The sequence below is a fragment of the Abrus precatorius genome, unplaced genomic scaffold (assembly GCF_003935025.1).
Source record: "Abrus precatorius isolate BTA unplaced genomic scaffold, Abrus_2018 Scaffold7, whole genome shotgun sequence".
Lineage (NCBI taxonomy): Eukaryota > Viridiplantae > Streptophyta > Magnoliopsida > Fabales > Fabaceae > Abrus > Abrus precatorius.
The window spans coordinates 11,819,913-11,838,098 of record NW_020874417.1 but is presented as its reverse complement, the minus strand read 5'-3'; the positions used below and the strand labels follow the sequence as shown (position 1 = coordinate 11,838,098).

Sequence of the window (18,186 nt, the reverse complement as noted above, 5' to 3'; positions counted from 1 at the left end):
ATCATAACAAACATGCAAAGCCAGATAATTCTTAATCAAAATTAATCTATCCATGGACAACAAAGGAATCAAAATTCAAGCAAGTCATGCAATGGAGCAGACAATAAATTGTTTATATTCTTTTCATTTAACATGACCATGCAGTGCTGAAGCCAGAAGCCATTTTCTATATGAGGATTAAAACATAAGAAGGAAATGGAAAATGCCAGGTACAGAAAACTCCGGAAATTTAGACTGAGAACTCAAGAAGCAAAACAGCTTCAGATTGAACCAGAGACAGAGAGGATGAGAAGTCTCACATACAATAAATATGTTATTTGAGTAACTCGAAGATTGCGGTGACACTACCTGGTGGAAAACTCAAGCAGCAAGATGGTCTTAAACTAAATAAAATAAATGATAGGAGTCAAATCTTTAGCCTTTGCAGGCAACTAAAATGCAAGGTTCGTTACAGCAGATAAAATTCCATATGTTAATTCAATCAAGCTGAAAGTTTAATTACAATAAACATGATATCTTGTTTAAATTAAATGCTAAAACAGTATGTTCTTTCATCAAAACAGTGCTTTACTAAATCTCAGTTAGCATGTATACAACAATGCATCTTACTATGCCAGTCAGAATACCAGAAAGAAACTCAACACAAATGGTTAGAACATAATACATTGTGCTTCTGAAACAGAGTATAGCTAATATCCCAGTGACGAGAAAATTGCTCATCAAATAATAAGATTCACTAGGAATCTCAGTAATTCGTACATTGAGAAATCATGATTTCTAACAAGACAAAAGAAACCCAACAAAGTAAAGATGAAACTCAGGGGACAGGTCTTCTGCATAGAAGCTCCTGGATCTACTCAAAGAGTTCACAACAAAATGTGCCAACTTTTGACATACTTCCTTAGATATCCAATAAGCACAATGCCAAATAACAAACTTGTTCCAGCCAAAGCTAATAGAAAACTCCTCAATCAGTAACGCTCTAGAAGATTACCTTGAAATGAAGCTGATTCCCAGACTCCTATGGGATAAACCAACATATAGGAAGCCTTGAAACCACACAACTAACGATTTACACACAAAATTCACAGAGTACAGACATCATTGCTCCCTAAAGACTCTCTAACAACAAGGTAACTACTGATACATTTGCCGTTGTCTATAAGGCAACCAGAGCAGAATCTAAAATTAATCCGAAGTACTCATTAATACAAGACACTTGTTTATGCCTCTTAAGCATGACCAATTAATACCACCAAGATTATCTGTACCCGTAACACAAAATTACCCACTTAGACCCTAACAAAACTCATGCCCCATCAGATATTAATTTCACAAGACAAGGTTGATATATAGAAAAAGTTACAAAGTTCAAATAAACATATAGTATGTTTGGAATCACATTTACATAGTCATAGATCCACCTTCAATTCAACACTACTAGCCATAGCTTTTCTCATGGATCCACGTTCACACATTTCTTAACTTGTTTCCAAACACACATAACAATTACAATAACCACATTCAATCATCTCCATTTGGAAACAAAGTAAGAACCTTTCTCCCTCCAGTAGCATTGGCTGATTCCATGTCCTCCATGTAACCTGGCACGGGACTGTGCACCGGAGCCCCAATCCTCTGAACATTTTGAGACTGCCTTGACAGAAAGGGAAGCTCAAAGTGTCCATTCGGGGGCGAACCGAAATGCGCCACCTGCCGGTGATACTGCGGGTGGCTAGCCACCGCCATCTGCTGCTGTTGAAGGTGGTGCCGCAAAGCCGGAACCGGCACAAACGGCAGGAAATGCTCAGAACTGGCCCGTGCCACTGGATGCAAGAAATGTGGCGGCACGGGCGAGCTGGCAAACAAATGGTCGGTGGCGGGATCGGCAGAGGCAGCTCCGCCGTTTCCGCCACCGCCAGCAGACAACCCCTGCATGCGTTTCAAGTAAAGGCGGTATTTTTGCAAATGGCTGGCGACATTTTCTCTAGTCAATCCGTCGACGCTCATAAGCTGCATTATGGTCTTAGGCACAGCATTTTTGATCCCCAAGTGGGCCACAGCATCCACAAACCTCTTGTGGAGTTGTGGGGTCCACACCAGGCGTGGCCTCTTCAGGGTGCGGGCGGGTTCCTCGCCCACATTCCCCGAACCCAATTCCGCGGAATCAGTGAATTCCGCGGAACTGGGTTGGGTGAGATTGCCTTGAGAAGGCAAAGGATCTGACGAAGGAGGTGGTGGATGAGAAACTTGTAGTAGCTGTTGTTGTTGTTGTTGCTGCTGTGAGGTGTTTCTTATGTCAAAAGCTACGGCAAGATCAGGGCTTATTAGGGTTTGGGACAAAGGCATGAGTTCCTCTGGGGAAGGGAGTTCCTCTTCCCATCTTGAGAACCAATTTGAGTCCTCTTCTCTCATTTTGGTCCAAATCCACCAACACAAACCCAAATCACTGTTCTCTCTTTCTCTCTCTGGTCTGTTCCTGATTCAATAAAGAGACAAAGGCTTTTGGATAGTAAAATCAATAACTGGTTTTTCAAAAAGAAGACATGATCTTGACAATGAAAGAAAAGGTTATAGAAAAAAAAGGGGATGCGATTGTGTGAAAAAATATTAGTGTTGAGAATTGGATTGAGGAATGGAGTGAGTAAGAGAAGAGGGTGAGAATTGAAATGGTTGAATTGTTGAATTGTAAGCGGAGAGAGGATCGAGGTGGATCTTGTTTTCTCCTTTTCAGCTTTTAATTCTGTGTACTGTTGTGTTGTGGGTGCTTATCTTTCTCATCTTCTGTGATTTTTATGGAATTTAATTTTTCCGGGATTTGTGGGTCTTATAATAAGACTCTGTTTGTGTGTTTTTCTAAGATCTCGAGATTTTTTGTTCCACAAACCTAAACTGCGACTTCGTTGCACGCTCTCATTAGACCCACGCAAATGATGACACCTAATCTATCCAAATTCTGCAATTACCATAATGCCGTTGTTTTGTTTGCTATCTCTCCTCCGTTTTATTTGTTCATTTGAGAAAATTATTCTTATTTAATTTAGGTTAAAGTTTTTGATAAATTTGAAATATTAGGAGTGTATTATTATTATTGTGATACTTTATTGGGGTAGGAGATTTGGCAGCGCGTGTAGGGGACGCGCAGTGAAGGAAGTTGCGAATGCAGGTTGGTAGGAGAAGGATTCTCAACTTTGTGGGGATTTATTGTTTAATGATGGAAGAGAGAATAAAGTGTGATGCTTCTTTCCCTTCTCTCTTTAAAGATAAAAATCTGATTTGAATGTCAATGTACAATTATGCCTATTCGCTTCAGTTTCAGATTCCCATTCATATATGCATGTGTGCGCCAGAGATATTCAAATCACATGGCAAGTGCATGTTGGCTCGAGAAATGAAGTGATAGCCGAATCACATATTGAAGACTAAACAAAACGAAGGTAGAGAGTAGAGAAAATGGATGCATGAAAAGATTGGGGTTTGTGTGTTGCTATTATTAGCAAAAATAGAGTGCACAATTATTGTCCCTTGAAAGGGTTACTTTTGCTTGGAAGCTTACTGATACACTAATTGAAAATTGAGAAGAAGGGTAGCCCACCCATGTCTGAATTCGAAGAACATTATTATGATGACAGATGTATCTCTTTGTGGCTATTATGCCTTTTATAACATAATTGCCCATTTAAGACAATTTGTCAAATAGTTTTGGAGCCTCATTGCCTAACACTATCCTTTAATTGGTGTAAATAAGTGGGAGAAAAAAAGGTATGAAGAATGAGAAAATGAGAGAATTAAGATTCAAAATTCATCTCCTCGTGTCATAGAGAGGGGTGGGAATGTTATTCTTTGTATTATTATAATTTAAAAAATCATTTTATTGTAAAAAATTAAAATAATATAACATATCTCAAGTTTGACATGTATTCTCAAGTTCTAGTTTTATGAAAGTAGTTGTGTTAAATTTTTGGAAGGACAACTTTGTCTCTTATAGTAATTTCATTTAGTTCAAACAAAATTACTTAATTTTATTTAATATTCTTGTTTTTATGAAAAGAAAAAAAAAACAATTACATTTTCTAATTTATTGATGATTTGACATTTTTGTTAGCATTAAATGTCTTTCGTTGACTATTGAAGCTTATATGCTAAATGTAAAAGTTAGGCTATAAAAACTAAGAAGCCATTTAGCATCTTAATAAAAGAGAAGAAAATTTTGGTAACTAATATCAAGGAGATTTTTTTCTCGTTTTGAAAGTTTTATGAAATTATTAATTCATATTTTAAAAATAAAAAAATAAATTGAAAATAAAAATTAGATTAAATAAGAATATTTAAGAGATAATTTCATTAAATAATGTAAAATCAATTAATATTTGCTTATATTTTAAATCACTATACTTCAATTTATATTTGAAATTGGAAGGAGTATATAATTTGATAATCCTAATTCTTAAATAATAGTATTTTTATAAGATATTTTAAAATGGGAGATTTTTAAAAGTTAGTGTTCTTTCTCATCATGCCATATGACTTTTCTTACGTTATATATTCATTTTAAATTTAATCTTAATATAACTCTTGATATTTTATCGTTTATTTTTTAATTTTAAAATTTTATCTCTGAATTCATTTTATTTAATATAATATAATATAATATTCATCACTAATTTACAATGTTTACTTTTTTTAAAATTCATCAAATTTAAAAATAATCCTATAATACTTTTAATTATTTTAAAATTTTACTTTAATTTAATAATATTCATACAGTGTACAGAAAATATGTTACTCACGTTTCGTGGCAGGGAAAGAGCAGTGACTAGAATTAATTTGGGAAGTGTTATTATGGTGAGATGAAGTTAAAACCAATGCCCATTAAAGTTAACTTTAATAGGGCCGAAGAGAATAAGGTGAAGGAAAACTACAAAAACTCAGTTGTAGGGCCTAAGAAAATTGGGTAATGAGCATAAGATCTAAAAGAAAACTAAGAAAATTAGGCAACAAGATCAGAGTCTAGAAAAATTAGTAAGTCGTGAATGGGCAATAAGGCAATGGGCAATAAAAGCCCAAAGGAAATATAATATGCAATCCAAATGATGCTTTCTTGTTGACATTGCTTTCGTTTTGTTATTTTCTTTCTTGTTTCTTTTTCTTTATGCTCCTCTTATTATGACAATTTTTTAAATTTTGTTTTTATTCCTTTTTTATGTCTCTTGTTGCACTTTGTTACTGCACTTTTAGGCTTAAAATTCTTATTTTTGACTAGATATGAAAGAATTAATGGTTTATGAAAAGGATGAACCACATTGGTTATGAATGAGATGTAAAGAACTACATAAACTTAATATTAAAAAAAAATGCTAGAATATAATTTTTTTTTTCAAAATTCTAAAACATTTGCATTTAACAAGAAAAATATGGAAAATCAAAACAAAGAGCATAGTATATAGACAAAAGAAATAAACCGATCATGATGCAATTTGTGAAATGCAAATATTTTACGTTCCAAAGCTAAATTCTTTAAATATTTTCGAAAAATAAGGGAAGACATTCAAATATCACTTTTTTCCCTTGCAATGTTCCATAATAAGAACCCGGCAATTAAACAGAACAAAATTTAGATTTTAATTTATTATATTCTTGCAATTAAATTCTCAAATTAGATGATATTTGATTTTTTTTACTTTTCCAAAATCATGTACTTAAACTTTGAGAACTTGATGACAAAAATGTATAAAACTTGATATACGTTTAGTCCTTATGTAAAATTAAAAACAAACCGACATGTAATAAAAAGTAAAAAAAATCCCAGTTATAGTAATTAATAGATTTAAATATATTTTAAATTTTTATAAATATTATTTATATTTTATTTTTCAATTTTTTTGTTGGTTGTAATTTTCTTACAAATACATCCTATTACTACTTTGTGATGAAGTAATAAGTAATGTAGCATATATAAATGCAAGCTACATTATTAGTAAGTTACGATATTTTCAAATGTTTAAAAATTTATGAGGATCAAAACTAACCCAAAAAACTTTTGAAAAACTAAAGCCAAATTTAATTATATTTACAAGGACAAAGCATATTTAAGCCTAACTAATAACAATGCACCTTAAAACCAGATGATAAAATTTACAATTTTGTTTTCATTTAATCTTTCCTTTTTAGTTTTTTTTTTTTTTTTTCAATTTAGTTCTCCAAAACTTGTTCTTCATGTCATATTATAAGTTAGTTAGATCAGATGATGCCACATAGGTCGATAACAAAGAAAATTAACAGATCACAAATAGAGGGATCATATGGGAACCAAAATATATTTTTAAGAGATTTTGTTTGAAAAAAAATAAATAAATAAAAAGAAGAGCAAATAAAAAATCACGAGTTTTTGGAAGAACCAAAACCTTACATTCAAGCCTAATAATGCTGTATGTAAAAGCCTGCACCCTGAACTAGCAAAAAGTCTCTTAGGCCGAAGTGGCCCCTTTTTGCACTTTGTTGAATTTCTTCCTCTAAAAACAATGAAGTACCTTGGTACAGAATTCTTGAAACCTCCACATTTTAATTTCAACATTGAGATAACATTACCTATATATTGCAATCATCACTGGAATATCGTTACTAACAATAATTTCCTTAAACACCCTTTCCCCCGGGCCAGCTTGTAAAAAAAAAGAATGTATACTCAACAAACCAAGAATTCATTAAATCACACACTACAAGCGATATTTCTAGAACCTAGTAACTATACAGCAATTTTAGGCCAGCGCCAATAGCAATTGGTTTTACCCATTATTTCAAATTTCACCTGTTCCAAGAGGCTGCCTTGAGGTATCTCCAGAGGCCCAGGCTTTATAATCTTTCACAAGCTGCTCAAAATAAATAAATCAATCAATCAAATTTATGAATTGTTCATTATCTAAAATGTGAACAAAATATATGCAGCAGGCAGTTCATTACTGAACCATAAGCTGTAAACTGTAAACACTACTGCAGTCAACATGCCAATCTCAGTTGAACCTATAAAGAACCTAAGGACTGGAATGAAATCAATAAAAAGTAGACCTAAAAAGTTTCTTGAAATGTTGAAAACACTTCTTCAGAACACCGACATCATATACAATTTTCCGTTGATTTATATGTCATAGATATTGGAAAGAATATGTTATTTACTAATTAGAGGGAAATTCAAATACAATCACGCTCAAAGACAAGCTGTATCCCCAGGAATTACCAGTTGGAGTGATAGCAAAGTAAAATGTGTAATTCTGGTCAAAACATCTCAACCTCAAATGTATATAAAAATACAGGAAAAAGACAAAAAAAATGGCATGCTTTCTTTTTCAGTAACTTTAGGTTGTCTTAATATAGCGGAAGTCCACTTAGGAAAGAAAAAGAAGGATGTATGATATGATGGGCTGCAAATAATGAATTCTACGGTCTTATGAAAGCAATATCTGTTACCTGCCATCTATTTCTTTATTCTGCATTATTGAAATAAAAACTCAGATTTTATACGTGCTGTTATAACCAGGTGCACAACAGACAACAGGGAGAAAATAAATAGACAAAAATTAAAGATGGTACAGCATACAACAGAACAAAGAATATTTTGTCCATGAGGCAAAATAGAGAGAAATATGCAATAATCAAAGAAAAATATGATTAGCCACTCAAATATTCAAACCCTAACCTAAGAACACTCAACTGCTAATTGCCTGAGAGATTTACAACAATCTGCAAGTGCAACAGATTGGCTTGATCCCTCCTTCCATCGCACAAGATCCCTCCTTCCATCGCACAATCCCCATGAAATTTATTGTCCGATCACATCACAGACTGTTTAGGCCAGTCACATGTTGAACCAAACCAAAACCCAAACTTAAAATACAAGCTGCTTTGTAACGTGCTTCATACTAATAATTTGGTACCTCTAGTTGTATCTATGTAACAAGTCCAAAAGCACATTGCAATTTTAGACAAGTCTACGAAAGTGCAAACTGATACTTTCAACCAAATTTATGAAATATGTCCCCTATCAAAAGCTCAGACAAGAAAGTTGCAATGCATTCCATGAAATAAAACAACTGACAACATGAAAACTTAAAAGCACAGAAGCATTCATCATTGAACAAAAGAAGACCCTTTAAGTAACAATATAACATTTTGAGCAATTGAACAAAATAGGGTTCAAGTCTCAAGATACATTCAAATATTGTCAACAAAGTATGCTAATTGATATTCTAAGCAAAACTCTAGCTTATATATATCCAATTAAGGGAAAATATGTCAAACTAAGCAACTAATAATATATATTTTCAATATGTAACTGCCTAAACTTGTAACTGTCATCCACACACATCACATCCTGAATACATAACTGCCTACTCCTATGATTACACATTATAGTCTGAATACAAAACTGTCCACATGACAGATTTTATTTAAATTCCTATACCTCCTGGAATAAACCTGTGAAATAGGTGGTTTTGCTTCAGCCTAGGATAGGATCCGTGGTGTTGCCAAGGAGAAGGTAGGCATTCAATTGGGTAGTGAAGAAAATGATTCCTTCTCTTAGTTAGTTTTCCACTTTTCTTTCATTATTATTTTGTATACTTTCTGCATATTAGCCCTGTAATGAGTGTACTGTTCTGCAAGTATTTCCTTGTTATTTCCATAGTAAATTCCTATCTCATACATCAGTTATTCATCCTAGGCCAGTAAGAATCTAGAATAAATAAATGTACCAGCATGTAGCCACATATAGCATGTTAAAAATCATGTAAATAGTGTCTACATTCATTGTATAGATTGATCAAATCATGTAATTATGGTAATTACAAATTAGGATATTTGTACAACAGCAGTAATAACAACGATTAAGCCTTATCCCATGGAGTGAGATTGGTTATATAGATCACACAATGTCATTAAACTCGGTCAAAAACAAAATTCTCTAATATATTATTTATCACTAGATGTTTATTAATATAATTTCCTCTAAAGTTCCTTTGAGTCTCTATCTATCCATTTTTATTGGACTAAAAATTATGTAATCCATTCTCCTCACTAGTACCTTCCTTAGCTATTTACATTATAAACACTAGATCACAAATTATGATATTTGTGATCTTATGTTTATAATTCTTTTGTGTTAGAATCCTCTATCATATATGATGTTGATTTGACTTTATTTCTTTCATTTATTGTAAATTTCATTTACAGTGTGCATATTGGGTACTTAGGATTGCCTACTATTGAATTAGCAGTTTATTTTTTCCTTTTTTTTGGGAGATTTACCATTACGGCACCCTATTTTTCCTCTACTCTTTCTTTCTATAAGAAGGGCTGTACTGTATATGCATGGGTTTGTTTAAGAGGCAACATTTTTGTGCCAATGCACAAGTACAACCTGCTACATCTTGGTCCATTTGGTTGAATCATAACTATCATATTTTTAAGGAGGCTTCTGTGGTACAACATTTGATTTAGGATAAAGATTAGGCATTTCATGTTTGGTTTCTATCTGTCAAGGAAAGGGAAGTTTAGCACCACTGGTTTTTCTCTGTTTTGTGTTTTTTTTGCTATGTTCAGGAGGACAACTTATCCTTGCATCTCTTTGAAAGTTTTTTCTTTGAATGAATTTCTTCTTTTATCCAAAAAGGAAAAACATATGTTAAAAACCAAATTCATGCAAAATATAATAAGCTTTAACAAACCTGGGACATAAAACGAGGAAGCATAATCCTGAGTATCTGGTCTAGGACTTGAGTACCAGCCGATTCAATTGCTTGCTTTGGTATTGCTTGGAAGGCAAAAGGAATTTCAATGCTTACCTGGATTCCACATAGCAATTAAAGACACTTTTAAATGAAATCCCACAAATAAAGATAACAAGAAAACAGAAATAGAGTACCACCTCAATTATAGTATCGGATGTGAGTTGCTGCACCAATGACTTATCAGCTTTACTATCACATGATATCCGGTTCACCATAATAGCTGCATTACCATATTAAAGTATTGAAAAGGCATTCCTGAAAGTAACATAAACCAAACAGCATGATACCCTACAGATTTTTATTTTGATTTTTCAATAAGGAAGTAGACATATAGTTTGCGTAATCATCACATTTACTGCTTTCAATGAATAGCTAATAAGCTACAACAAAAAGCAGTACTATGCAGAATAAGCATATATTCCCTTTCGAACCAGCGTAACTATTCAAGAAATTTTGTTTTGCTTTGTTTTGCAAACAAGTTGACAAGAAAGAACAACAGTTTTCAAGAAACAAAGTAGATGAAAGTTCATATAAACAAGGTAAACCCTAAATTCTTCATGAGTAAGCTTTATATAAAAATAAATATTTAAAACTTTGACAACATAAAATGTATTCAATACTTGCATCATGTTGTAAGCATAAAGATGTTGTAGGAAGATTTAGTATTATTTATTCTTAACACATTAACCAGAAATTTGTAGCTTTTAATAATCAAATCCAATGAGTTTCAATAAAAACGAACTATATATAGGTTTTCATTGAGTGCCTTGGGCACAGGTTAGAGAAATCGATAACGAATATCAATGCAGGAAACAAAAACAATCCTCACCATCGAACTTGTCGTTTTGAGCCTCAACCATCGGCGAGCCCTCGAGCTGTGATGAAAATCAAAACAAGAAATGAGAACTAGGAAAGTAAATTCAGCACAAGAACACAAGGTTGACACACCTTGCAAGACAAGAGCTTGATGCAACACCCATCAGGTTGCTCCTCCACCTTAACCAACAAAACTGGACAAACCTCAAAGGAAAAGAACTTGAACCTATACACGTAACACCTAAACGTGTTGTCGTTTACCCGCTCAATCCTCTCCGCGTCCAACACAGAGTACTGACTCGCCGGTAACCGCATATACTCAACTGCACGGCTCCAAAATCATGAATCCAACAAAATTACCAATTTTTAAAACTCAAGTAAACATATTAAAATTAAAAATTTTAAAAAATTACACAATTGCATTAATTAATGTTTCTCTGACATTACTTAGGGGAAGTTGGAGTTGCCGAACCGAAACCGATTCCTTGCGTCGAGCAACGAACCGAGCCTTCTGGGTTGGAGTTGCCGAAGCACGAAGCGAAGGGTGTGGGGATTTAAGGGTGCATTGGTTAAACGAAAACGAAATGGGAATGGAACGAACCAATGAAGAAGAAGCCATTCACCAAAGTCTATTGAGTCCAAAAGGATAGTGTTGCGGTGAAGAAGATGTGGTCACAAAACATATGCCAACACTACGCGCGCACGGACGCACGGACGCACGTGACGTGAGTCACGTGATAACTCCTCGCTCGTTTTCCTGGTAAAAACTTTCAAGAAATATTATTTAATTCTGTTTAACAATTTTTTTAAAGAATTAGTTTATCAAATTTTATAAAGAAAATGATTTTTTAAAATAATTCAGAATTTTAAATTTATGATTAATTATTAGCTTATTTTAAAATTATCTTTTTAAAGTACATAAATCCTTGACATTTTTATCTGAATTGAATAAAATTACATGCCACAGAGCTTTTTCTTAAATTATTCACCACTACTGTATTATTTGAAACTTTAATTTAAAATTACAAGTTAAGTTATTAACTTTTTTTGTTTCAAATCTATTATCTTATTTTTTTAAATAATTTATATATTATTTTATTTTTCACAATTAAATATCTTAAATGTTATACTAACTGTTAGACACAATTTTATTTTTTTTAAATTATCTTTAAAAATTACTTTATACAATCGTAACAGAATATATTATTTTAAAATCAGTTTTCATTGAATATATATAAATATAAAATTTATTTTATATAATTAACTATCACAAGAATAAATTATACGTATAATCAACTATTTAAAAAGAACTAAATAAAAAACTATAATAAAAATATTTACAAGTTTTAAATTGAAATTTTTTTTTATTTATCAATTTTTTTATAAAATGACATTTTCAGAAGTCTTACTAATTATAATAATTTTTAAAGAGTTAAAAATCAAATTTTAAAATGACTCTCGTTAGTATTATTTTTCACTTAATTTTTTAAAACTTAAAAAATTAGATTTAAATATTCGTAATATAATTTTTATTACTTTTTTAGTTAATCTTTCAAAATTTAAAATTAGGATTTTGGGTTGTATATTAATATTTTAAATATCTCTTTCATTTATTTTTATTTTTTGCATTGTTGATGTATCTTTTCTTTGTTTGCCTTTTGTTTTGTACAATTTGAAGATAGAGTATGATGTAGGGTTGTGCAATTCTATAAGTAGGTCTCTATTCTTGATTATTTTTTTTTCATTTTGAATATTCCTATTTTTCAGTTTATACTTCATTGAAATTCTTTGTATTTTTTTAATGACTTTTATCATATTTATTTCTCATTAATCCTTTAGACTCTTATTTTTTTTTTACACAAGTTATTATATTTAATTTAAATTTTGTTAGTGTTAATTTTAGGATTAAAAATAATATTTAAATCTAAAACTTTATGCATTTGAAAAAGTGAAAAAAGAATGAGACCAAAAGTTTCCTTATTCTTATTTTTTGACTTTGATTGTATTTCTTTTATGTTTTTTTTTTGTCATTAAGTTTTTTTTCTTAAACTTCATTTCAAGTTCACTTTGGAGATAAACAACAATTAGTTTTATATGTACACTTTTTGATGTTTAAAAATCACAATGCCTTAAGTTTTCTTTTTATTATGCATTTGTTACTTATTTTTGTTATATATGTTTTGATTTTTCAAAAAATTACAATCCCCTTTTTAGAGTTTTCTCAATTGAATATATTTATGTCATGACCCTTTTTATAAAAGTTAATAACATTTTCACTTATCTTTCTCAATTCATTTATTTAATTTATATGACACTAGATATATGTATATCAGTAAAAGAGTATGAATTTTTCAAAGATTTGAATTTAACTCCAAAATTCAAGTAAATAAATAACGAGCCTTCATGCACCTTTATATCCAGCATCCAAGTCTTTACATAAACTTTCACATTTACATCATCTAATTTGGTGCAAATCGAATACAAATATTTAAACATAGTTACATTCGTTAACAAATTAGTAACCCAACAAACTAAACATAGACCAACAAAATGGTCCACTCCATGTTCTTCCCAAAAAAAATTGCTAACTTCAATATTTCTTAATCAGACCTTCCAGCTTGAGAAGTCGATACATTCCATGTATCTTCTGCTCACGTACCATCATATGATCATGGCAGCACATACATATATCAAAACAACAAGATGCAAGAGTGAGCTTATAAAATCGATAATCCTTAATATTGAAATGTGAATGAATATAGATAAAATCATTTAAGCAGTTCATAACAATCAGCACACAACATTATACAGCTTCAATAAACAATGCATAATGTCCAGCTCATTCCCAGTCCATCTAGTGCAAATGCAGCAATCTCAGTTTCCATATGATTTCACAGCCTAAGTAATCCAGAGGAACTATTTTTCGATCTGAGAGCGACCCATCCCAGTATTTGGATCTAGACATAGTACAACTCAGCATCCTAATCGGCTCTAAAATGATGATGATAATGAATAGGATGCAGTATAGCTAAATCAGCATATTACAATACAGCAAAATATTTCATTTTCAGCTTCAGCATCACAATTATATATATATTTTCACAACCTCAACAAAATAGCAATACATATATTTACAGCAAAACTCAGCATTTCGTGTATTTTAATATCCTCAACATATACAACACAACATTACAGCACAACATATTCAATCACTGCTAACCAAGGTTATTCATCATATGAGTTAAATCAGCTTAGTTAAACGACTGAGAAAACTACTCAGCTATACTACTCTAAATCTTGATCTAGAATATGGCCACTCAATGACTTATTTCTCGGCTACATCAACATCAAGTTCTTAACTAGCTCCATGTTCACTATACAGATAAACCAGTTCAAATAAGCTTCCTTTACCTAGAATGAGTTCCAAAATAGTACTCCTAGGGAGTTCTGTAGAGAGATCGACCGTTTAAATGTAGAATAAGGCTTGATCAGCTCAGATCTACTAAAAAAATAACCTGATTTAAGTTCCTTGAGAAAAAGAAAGAAGAAACAAGGTAAAACCAAGAACTAAGCTTCGAGAACTCACCTAAACTTCAATGAGATAGAAGATCTCGCTTTGATCAGGATGGAATTTAGCGTTGAGGAAGAGTAATAGGAGAGAGAGAAATTGAGAGAGAAAAGTTGTCTGGTGAAAAAATGAAGTTTCTGGGCGCTGAGACCCCTTAAATACCCCTTTAGCGCCTATGCTCCTCGCTTGAGCGAGCTTTACTCTCACCTGGGCGAGTCAACCCTTGCCTGGACGAGAAAACCAGACAGTGGAACCTCTCAATTTTCTAATATTTTTGCTTGAGCAAGAATTTCGTCGCTTGAGCAAGCTACATCTCACCTGCGAGCAGCATTCTCGCTTGGGCGAGATTATGTCCAGAGAGCTTAACCATTACTCCTGCGACATCTTGTAACGCCCCGAATTTTGGTAATATTAATTATTATTATTCTTATATATATATATATATATATGTGTGTGTGTGTGTGTGTATGCATGACTGGTTAGGCTGAAATGGGCTAAGTGCCTAAGTACATGGCATAACACTGAGCTGTTCTCGCTGCAGCGAGAGGGTCCTGGGGGGAAGGACTGAAACTGTCCCTTTCTTGTTGTAGCGAGAGACGTCTCGCTGTAGTGAGAGAGCGACAATTTAGGATGCATTTCTGTGTGTAGTCTCGCTGTAGCGAGAGGGTCTTGCTGTACGAGATTCTACAGAAACCAGAGTGCAGTTTTCTCTTCTTTTTTTTTTTGCTATAGCGAGAGGGCGTGTCGCTGCAACTATCTTGCTGTAGCGAGAGTGTCACAACCATAAAAGGATTTAAAGGGTGTTAAGGTTTGGGGATAGTTATTTCTCCCTCTCCCTTCGAAATTCCTTTGATCCTTTCATTCTCAAAGCCCTATTCCATCGATTAATTGCCTCCAAAGTTGTTCGGGAGTTTGATTGAAGGTTGAATCCCTACAGGGAACGCTTGGAGGTAAGTTTCAATAGTAAGGGTTTCAATTTTTCATCCCCTTTCTCTATTGTTGTGGTTCCCCTGGGTTCTCATGAAGTTTCTCCATGTGTTTAGGACGAAATCCGTGAGGAGGAAAACTTTTTGGTGGATTTAACGCGTGGGACATCAATCCAAGGTAAGGGGGGACTCTATCCTACTATTTTGTGCATGAATTGTTGTTATTTTGCTGAATATTGTGTTGTGGCTGAGTTAGTGGGTAGGAAATTACTGAGAAATGTAATGTGGGCCATGTGCTGTGACATGTGAACATGATGTGTGTTGATATGAAATTGATGGATGTGGATTGTATGTAAATGTTGTGTGATATAATGAGTATGGGCACTTGTACCGTATATTTGAATGAATATTGTGAAAATGTGGGCTCAAGGGCCGTGTAATGTGAACGATAATTATAGGCTGTGTGCCGTGTGTAAGCATGATTACTACATGCGTGAATGGAATATGTGTGAATGGGCGTGTTAGCAACGTTGTAATGTGTTGTGAATGGTTCAGCGATACATTGGGGATGTGGGAGATAAGGACGGTAAAAATACCTTGAGGAAGAGGAAGTGGTAGTGACGCCGATTGTGGAACGAGTGCACCATAGGCCACACACTCTCTTTCTGATTAGACCTCTGACTGTTATCTTTGCTGAGCGACCCGTGACTGCCCACGTGGTATCCGTGAGGTAGGGGTAACCAGCAACCATTCATGGTGTAAATCTGTGATAACAGTGCCACAGTGAGTGTAGTTGGTGTGTGTGTGTATGCACGAGTTTTGTGTACTGTACCTATGGATATGGAATGTTGCCTGTTATTGTGTTTGTTTAATGTATTGGAAATGTGTTGGAGGTGAGACTTTACGTTGATTTTGTGTTTTTAGGTAGTGTAGAGTACTCACCCTTACATTTATTTTTCAGGTAATCAAGACGATCAGCACCGGATTTAGTGAAGGGGTGAATGAAACTGCTATAGGACTTAGGATATTATTTTAAAAAACTGTTGTATTTGAATAAGTCTTATAGCAATTATTTGATATAATTTGTAACCACTTCCTTTATTTGAAATGGTTAATGAAACTTGAATTAAAAATAGAAATTTTATTATCTCAAAAATTTATGAAATTTCTTATTTATGGAAATTAAATTTAAGGTGTTACAATTTTATTTAAGGTGTTACACATCTCGCTTGAGCGAGAACCTCTCGCCTGGGCGAGGGGACAACTGAGGTGATCCTATCTACTTATTTCGTGTACAACACACTTAATAACCAATTTCTAGCCGTTCTGCCATACTGCAATCATATAGCTTTCACACCTACATTTCAATATATATATATATATATATATATATATATATATATATATATATATATATATATAACTCATACACTTTAAGCATACTCAGCATAATTCGATTGGAATAGGAAATACATCAATCTGACAATTCATGTGTTACCAAGTTTAGGATATATTTGAATAACTACTTATTTAAAATATTTATTCAATAAGATACTTTTAAAATGATGACTTATATTATAAATTTAGTGATGAAATTTATTGCAATAAGTTGAAAATACCTTATTTTAATAAACTATACCAAGTAGTTTACAGAAATAAGCTGAAAACAATTTATGAAAGATATAAGTTATTTTTCATAACTTGTTCATAAGTTCTTTCAAATAGGACTTTGATCAATCAATGAACTAATTTAACTAGATAGGTGAATTGGTTTAACCGGTGTATGTTATGCCACTAATAGGAGGGTGCTTGGAAATACAAAGATTATTCATTTTTTATACCATAACATAAGAAAGTATTTTCTAAGAATATGCTCAATTTATGTAGAGGAAACTTTGAATTTATCTATTATGATAATAAAGTATTTTCTAAGAATATGTTCAATCTATGTAGAGGAAACTTTGAATTTATATATTAATTGCACTATACCTATGGTAGGTAGCATCATTACCATTAATTAGATGGACTACTTCCAAATAATATGTCCAATAATGAATTCTTTTATAGTTTTCACATCAAGTCAAAGTCAAACTATTTAACAAAGTAAGATGTTATGCAAAAATATTGTCATAATTTTTAATATGACCATGGAAGTCTCTAAATAAGTTGTCATTAGAGTTGTAGATTAACTCACTTATCTTGAACTCTCTTATCATTATTTAGAGCCACCACATTGGAAAAGAAGAAAAGACCTTTGAACTAGACAAAGAAGTTAGGAGCACACAAGATGTGAGCTTTGAAGAAAGGAAAAGTTTTGCAATAAATATTGAATTGCTCTAAGAATGATATCCATTGAGTTTTTGATACTTGCTATAGAATACAAAATTATTTTCCAGCCACACTTGCCACAAAGTTGCAATGAAAGAGTTCCTAGAAAATTAACAAATGAATTATTCAAATGACAAGATTTACAATCATTAGAAAATTATCAAGATTGAAGAATCTCATGATTTTTCAAATTTCTCTAAAATTAGCATAATATCTAATGTAGTGCACAACATTCTCCTTAAAAAATTGGCATTTAGAGCAATTAGGTGAAGTAGCAATATGATGCTGGAAACAAAAATCATTTGAAGCAACTGAGTTATAAAAAATAAGTTATATAAAAAACTTGATCTTCTCTAAAATATTAACCCTCTAAAACCAAGTTTATTTAGGGTCTTGATGGATTAAGAAGGTTGTCAAGCTTTAACTAATCATGAATAAGCCACCTTCTTAGAGTAAACGCCATGAAATTTGTCTCCAAACAATGTTTAATAGGTCTTCATAAAAAATAATGCATGACAGTTGTAACATCCCTACTTTACTAATTATTAATTTTATACTTGATGTGAGTTATTAATGCATGTTGCTTGAAATTAGGAGAGTTTTAGATGGGTGAGTTGCAGGATTTTTTGCTGTGGCGAGATGTGTCTCGCTGTGGCGAGATGTGTCTCGCTGTAGCGAGAAATCAGCATCAAAATCAGGCATTTTGGTGCTCTCTCGCTGTAGCGAGGATCTTCTCACTGTAGCTAGAATGACAGACAACAAAGTG

General features: G+C 32.6%; 2 protein-coding genes across 3 annotated transcripts; both read right to left on the bottom strand.

The window, feature by feature from the left end:
* Positions 1-600: 600 nt before the first annotated feature.
* On the bottom strand, positions 601-2,842 carry LOC113872902 (transcription factor MYBC1-like). The gene has a single exon (XM_027510783.1). It carries the CDS (start codon positions 2,413-2,415, stop codon positions 1,525-1,527), a length of 891 nt encoding a protein of 296 aa, XP_027366584.1. The 5' UTR covers positions 2,416-2,842; the 3' UTR covers positions 601-1,524.
* A 3,549-nt stretch (positions 2,843-6,391) lies between these two features.
* Positions 6,392-11,253, bottom strand: LOC113872150 (uncharacterized protein SYNPCC7002_A1590). Of its 2 annotated transcripts, none has more exons than XM_027509463.1 (6): positions 11,046-11,253; positions 10,731-10,921; positions 10,612-10,657; positions 9,920-10,002; positions 9,720-9,836; positions 6,392-6,869 (listed from the first exon to the last, which is right to left on the bottom strand). In XM_027509463.1, the coding sequence occupies exons 1-6, from the start codon at positions 11,215-11,217 to the stop codon at positions 6,798-6,800; spliced, it is 681 nt and encodes a 226-aa protein (XP_027365264.1). In that variant the 5' UTR covers positions 11,218-11,253; the 3' UTR covers positions 6,392-6,797. The 2 variants fall into 2 exon arrangements, with proteins under 2 accessions (XP_027365264.1, XP_027365265.1); XM_027509464.1 differs by having other exon boundaries at positions 6,441-6,869; positions 11,041-11,178.
* Positions 11,254-18,186: the final 6,933 nt, after the last annotated feature.